This window comes from Trematomus bernacchii, unplaced genomic scaffold (genome assembly GCF_902827165.1).
Source record: "Trematomus bernacchii unplaced genomic scaffold, fTreBer1.1, whole genome shotgun sequence".
NCBI lineage: Eukaryota > Metazoa > Chordata > Actinopteri > Perciformes > Nototheniidae > Trematomus > Trematomus bernacchii.
The window spans coordinates 168,638-174,637 of NW_022987794.1; the positions used below are offsets into that span (position 1 = coordinate 168,638).

Below are 6,000 nucleotides of genomic sequence, written 5' to 3' on the forward strand. Positions count from 1 at the left end.
ATGAATAAATATCCACAGAGGTTTCTGGATTATTAAAGTAGTTTTATTGTTTTTTTGGTCACATAGTAGACAACGTGTGATACAACACAAAAATACATAATGCATAAACTTATAAGATAAAGGCAAAAAGCTCAATATTTGTTCACAAAATGAAGCATCATTCTTAATCAATGAGAACAATCCGTAACTATGAAATTGATTGAATCTTATGAAATGTTCATGGCAATCATTATTAAATGCAAGCCCAACAGCTGATTACCACACGAGGCAGAATACTTGTAAGTTAGGAGGATGTTTTAATTACTAAATCAGAAGCCAAAGTCTTGGTCTTAAATGGATTTAAGGAAAATGGCAAAATACAATAATAAGAATAAGAATTCTTAACAATCACAATCACAACATATCAAAATGAATTACAACTCAAATAAAACAAATCCTTAACGATATATAATAAGCTCAAATATTAATTACAAAACTAAGCACAGTAAATAGGACATCATTTAATACAAAAAACTATTTTGTTTACCAAATTACAATCAATTAAAACAAATTACTTCAAAGGTAATTCTTGTGAAATATTTTTTTTTTCTTGATTTAATATGTATGAAATCCTCAGTGTTTCCCACAGAATTTGATTCTATTTGTGGGGGCACCCAATGTTTCTCAATGTATGGGAAACACTGATCCTTAAACACGAGAAGCATTGAGAGTATTAATTTTTGTTTTGAATTATATTATAATATTAATGTTAAGCTACATTTTGGGCTAAACTTCTCAGACCAAAAAACAGTCATGTCAACAACAAGGGAACGCTAAAGTGAAGCTCTTAATTTGTGTGAAAAACATCAGGTTTTATAAAACTGAGCTTTGAATGCTTGTTGAAATAAAAAAAGAAATGAAAAACACCAACTCTCGATGTGCTCAAATCCACCAGCAGGTGGCGCTGTAACACATTTCTCCTGTTCTCTCTGGATTCATTGGCATCAGGTATTGCAATGCAGATTTCACTAGTTTTATTAAATATATGACATTATTCAGCCGGGGTTGCTGTGTCTTTGGTTTCAAACTGCACCGACTGCTTTGACTTTACAAATTCAACCAAATGTGTGAGTTGTTGTTAAAGATCTACGTCTTCAGAAGGAACCAATGGGCTTGGAGCTGACAGGAAGTCAGAAAAGACATATGGATGGTGTGTGTGTGTGTGTGTGTCTGTGTGTGTGCGTGCGTGCGTGCGTGCTTGCGTGCGTGCGTGAGGAGGTCTTTGGAGCTGCTACTCTGCTCTCTGAGCTCCTTCCTCTTCTGCAGGAACACCCAGGTTATCCAGCTCAATGTCCTCCTGTCGGCTCGGCCTCCGCCCCCTGGTGGCCTATAGAGACATGACAGCACACAGATGAGACTTCCTGCATCACTCCTGTTCAATAACACACACTGTTTCATTCAGTCAGTGGTGGAACAACAACATGTTTCAGTCCCTCATCATTCAGTCAATGGTGGAACAACATGTTTCAGTCCCTCATCATTCAGTCAGTGGAACAACAACATGTTTCAGTCCCTCATCATTCAGTCAATGGTGGAACAACATGTTTCAGTCCCTCATCATTCAGTCAGTGGAACAACAACATGTTTCAGTCCCTCATCATTCAGTCAGTGGTGGAACAACAACATGTTTCAGTCCCTCATCATTCAGTCAGTGGAACAACAACATGTTTCAGTCCCTCATCATTCAGTCAGTGGTGGAACAACAACATGTTTCAGTACCTCATCATTCAGTCAGTGGTGGAACAACAACATGTTTCAGTACCTCATCATTCAGTCAGTGGAACAACAACATGTTTCAGTACCTCATCATTCAGTCAGTGGAACAACAACATGTTTCAGTACCTCATCATTCAGTCAGTGGTGGAACAACAACATGTTTCAGTACCTCATCATTCAGTCAGTGGAACAACAACATGTTTCAGTACCTCATCATTCAGTCAGTGGAACAACAACATGTTTCAGTACCTCATCATTCAGTCAGTGGAACAACAACATGTTTCAGTACCTCATCATTCAGTCAGTGGAACAACAACATGTTTCAGTACCTCATCATTCAGTCAGTGGTGGAACAACAACATGTTTCAGTACCTCATCATTCAGTCAGTGGAACAACAACATGTTTCAGTCCCTCATCATTCAGTCAGTGGAACAACAACATGTTTCAGTACCTCATCCTTCAGTCAGTGGAACAACAACATGTTTCAGTCCCTCATCATTCAGTCAGTGGAACAACAACATGTTTCAGTCCCTTATCATTCAGTCAGTGGAACAACAACATGTTTCAGTACCTCATCATTCAGTCAGTGGAACAACAACATGTTTCAGTCCCTCATCATTCAGTCAGTGGAACAACAACATGGTTCAGTCCCTTATCATTCAGTCAGTGGAACAACAACATGTTTCAGTACCTCATCATTCAGTCAGTGGAACAACAACATGTTTCAGTACCTCATCAATCAGTCAGTGGAACAACAACATGTTTCAGTACCTCATCATTCAGTCAGTGGAACAACAACATGTTTCAGTACCTCATCATTCAGTCAGTGGTGGAACAACAACATGTTTCAGTACCTCATCATTCAGTCAGTGGAACAACAACATGTTTCAGTCCCTCATCATTCAGTCAGTGGAACAACAACATGTTTCAGTACCTCATCATTCAGTCAGTGGTGGAACAACAACATGTTTCAGTACCTCATCATTCAGTCAGTGGAACAACAACATGTTTCAAACATACCAAGACCTTAGAACAAAGTTCTTTACAAAGATAACATCTAAACTCCAAGACTAAGAGTTGAGGAGAAAGAGAGAGAGAGAGAGAGAGGAGAGGAGAGAGAGGAGAGAGAGAGAGAGAGAGAGAGAGAGAGAGAGAGAGAGAGAGAGAGAGAGAGGAGAGAGAGAGAGAGAGAGAGAGAGAGAGAGAGAGAGGAGAGAGGGAGAGAGAGAGGAGAGAGAGAGAGAGAGAGAGTCATAGAAGGGCTTACCTGAGCAGGTGAGAGTCACAATGTGGATAGAGGAAGCTGAATATGCACACTCCCTCAGAGCTGGTCCAGACTGAACACAGGCAGAGATGATCTTCCACACAGATCTCACTGAGGACTCTCTCTCTCCCACAGAAACAGCAGAGCCACAGTCCAGGTGTCTGCAGAGAACACCTGCTTCCTTCAGGTTCCTGAGAGAGGGATAGCCCCCCACTGGTCTCCATTCTCCCTCATGTTTCAGCTCCAGGTCTCCTGCACAGAGACTCTCTCCTCCCACCAGTCTGAAAGGCTCTGAAGAGAAACAAGAGAGAGATCAGAGAGAGAATAAAGTGAGTTTGATGAGAACAGAATGAACCAATCACAGCTCCTCTCTACCTGAGCAGGTGAGGCTAACAGCTGTGCCAGGTGAGCAGGTGTTTCTCTCTGAGGCTGAGCTACAGTCCAGGAGAGCAGACTCATGGCCTCCACACTGGAACTCTTTGGTCCACATTGGAGCCTCCCCTTCTCCATAGAGCGCCCCCTGGAGGACTGAAGGAGCCCCACAGCCCAGCTGCCTGCAGACCACCTGAGCATCCTGCTGGTCAAAGTCAGCCTCACACACTGAGGACCAGGACGGGTTAGACTGGTTAGAGTTCACCTCCAGTCTACCTGAGCACAGACTGGTCCCCCCCAGCAGCCTGACAGAGTCTGGAGAGGACAGAAGATCAAACAGAGAGAGGTCAAAGACACAGAATAAAAGAGATGATCAATATTTCAGATTCAAACTGGACTCAGTTCCAACATGAGTTCATGATGAACAACAGAACACTTCTCAGCACAGACTGCAGGTACCCTCACATCTACATCTGATACCCTCTACCAACTGGTCTCCATTAGTGAACCCTTTCCCCGTGTCTTCAAACAATAAAACATCCTCCTCTGCAGATGTAACTCCTTGTTATTTTTCTAAGAGAATCTGTAACCTAGAATACAAAGATGTTTAGAGATGTTTCTAAAAAGTGAAAGTGATAGGGTCTGGACCGTCTCCATGTGAGGAGCCCCCCAGGGTGAAGGACTCCATGTGGTGTGGAGATACTGAAGAGCCCGGCTGAGCTGATCAGAGCTGTGTTCAGGAGGTCTTGGTGCTGTTATGGTGGAACCCAAAGAACCTGCTGGTGGAACCCAGAGGCTCAGAGAGAGGTGGAGCTGAAGAAGGAGTCCTTTCAGACTGGTTGGCCCCGGGGACTCCTGGAGCAGCACACATGTTTCATATACACACATCAGGTAGGGCCGTTTGGAGACAAGCAGTGTTTCCATATTCACTGGGAACTACTGCACCCTTTAGAAGATGTGAGAGATGATGTCATTGGTGGTTTCACTGATGGGCTTACCTGAGCAGGTGAGAGTCAGGGTGGAGGAAGAGGAACTTGATACTGCACACTCCCTCAGAGCAGGTCCAGACTGAACACAGGAAGGTCTCATCCCCCACACAGGTCTCTCTGAGGACTCTCTCTCTCTCACAGAAACAGCAGAGCCACAGTCTAGCTCTCTGCAGGCAACACCTGCTGTCTTCAGGGTCTTGAGAGAGTAATAGCCCCCCACTGGTCTCCAGTCTCCCAGATGTTTCACCTCCAGGTCTCCTGCACAGCGACTCTCTCCTCCCACCAGTCTGACCGGCTCTGAAGAGAAACAAGAGAGAGATCAGAGAGAGAATAAAGTGAGTTTGATGAGAACAGAATGAACCAATCACAGCTCCTCTCTACCTGAGCAGGTGAGGCTAACAGCTGTGCCAGGTGAGCAGGTGTTTCTCTCTGAGGCTGAGCTACAGTCCAGGAGAGCAGACTCATGGCCTCCACACTGGAACTCTTTGGTCCACATTGGAGCCTCCCCTTCTCCATAGAGCGCCCCCTGGAGGACTGAAGGAGCCCCACAGCCCAGCTGCCTGCAGACCACCTGAGCATCCTGCTGGTCAAAGTCAGCCTCACACACTGAGGACCAGGACGGGTCAGACTGGTTAGACTTCACCTCCAGTCTGCCTGAGCACAGACTGGTCCCCCCCAGCAGCCTGACAGAGTCTGGAGAGGACAGAAGATCAAACAGAGAGAGGTCAAAGACACAGAATAAAAGAGATGATCAATATTTCAGATTCAAACTGGACTCAGTTCCAACATGAGTTCATGATGAACAACAGAACACTTCTCAGCACAGACTGCAGGTACCCTCACATCTACATCTGATACCCTCTACCAACTGGTCTCCATTAGTGAACCCTTTCCCCGTGTCTTCAAACAATAAAACATCCTCCTCTGCAGATGTAACTCCTTGTTATTTTTCTAAGAGAATCTGTAACATAGAATACAAAGATGTTTAGAGATGTTTCTAAAAAGTGAAAGTGATAGGGTCTGGACTGTCTCCATGTGAGGAGCCCCCCAGGGTGAAGGACTCCAGGTGGTGTGGAGATACTGAAGAGCCCGGCTGAGCTGATCAGAGCTGTGTTCAGGAGGTCTTGGTGCTGTTATGGTGGAACCCAAAGAACCTGCTGGTGGAACCCAGAGGCTCAGAGAGAGGTGGAGCTGAAGAAGGAGTCCTTTCAGACTGGTTGGCCCCGGGGACTCCTGGAGCAGCACACATGTTTCATATACACACATCAGGGAGGGCCGTTTGGAGACAAGCAGTGTTTCCATATTCACTGGGAACTACTGGACCCTTTAGAAGATGTGAGAGATGATGTCACTGGTGGTTTCACTGATGGGCTTACCTGAGCAGGTGAGAGTCACGATGGAGGGAGAGGAAACTGATGCTGCACACTCCCTCAGAGCAGATCCAGACTGAAGACAGAGAGAGCTGATCCACCACACAGGTCTCTCTGAGGACTCCTTTCTCTCTCGCACAGAAACAGCAGAGCCACAGTCAAGCTGTTTGCAGAAAACACCTGCTTCCTTCAGGGTCCAGGGAGAGTCATAGCCCCACACTGGTCTCCATTCTCCCTCATGTTTCACCT

The 6,000-nt window shown here is 45.2% G+C and overlaps 1 protein-coding gene across 1 annotated transcript in view; it reads right to left on the reverse strand.

The window, feature by feature from the left end:
- Nucleotides 1–25: 25 nt before the first annotated feature.
- LOC117497822 (scavenger receptor cysteine-rich type 1 protein M130) overlaps nucleotides 26–6,000 on the reverse strand; it is an 8,639-nt gene continuing 2,664 nt past the window's right edge. Inside the window, exons 3-8 of the mRNA XM_034149838.1 lie at nucleotides 5,758–6,000; nucleotides 4,763–5,074; nucleotides 4,391–4,678; nucleotides 3,396–3,707; nucleotides 3,024–3,311; nucleotides 26–1,366 (exon numbers count right to left, since the gene is read on the reverse strand). The exon at nucleotides 5,758–6,000 is cut by the window's right edge and continues 48 nt beyond it. Coding sequence (XP_034005729.1) covers nucleotides 1,326–1,366; nucleotides 3,024–3,311; nucleotides 3,396–3,707; nucleotides 4,391–4,678; nucleotides 4,763–5,074; nucleotides 5,758–6,000 — 1,484 coding nt within the window. The 3' untranslated portion in view covers nucleotides 26–1,325. The remainder of the gene's footprint in view (nucleotides 1,367–3,023; nucleotides 3,312–3,395; nucleotides 3,708–4,390; nucleotides 4,679–4,762; nucleotides 5,075–5,757) is intronic.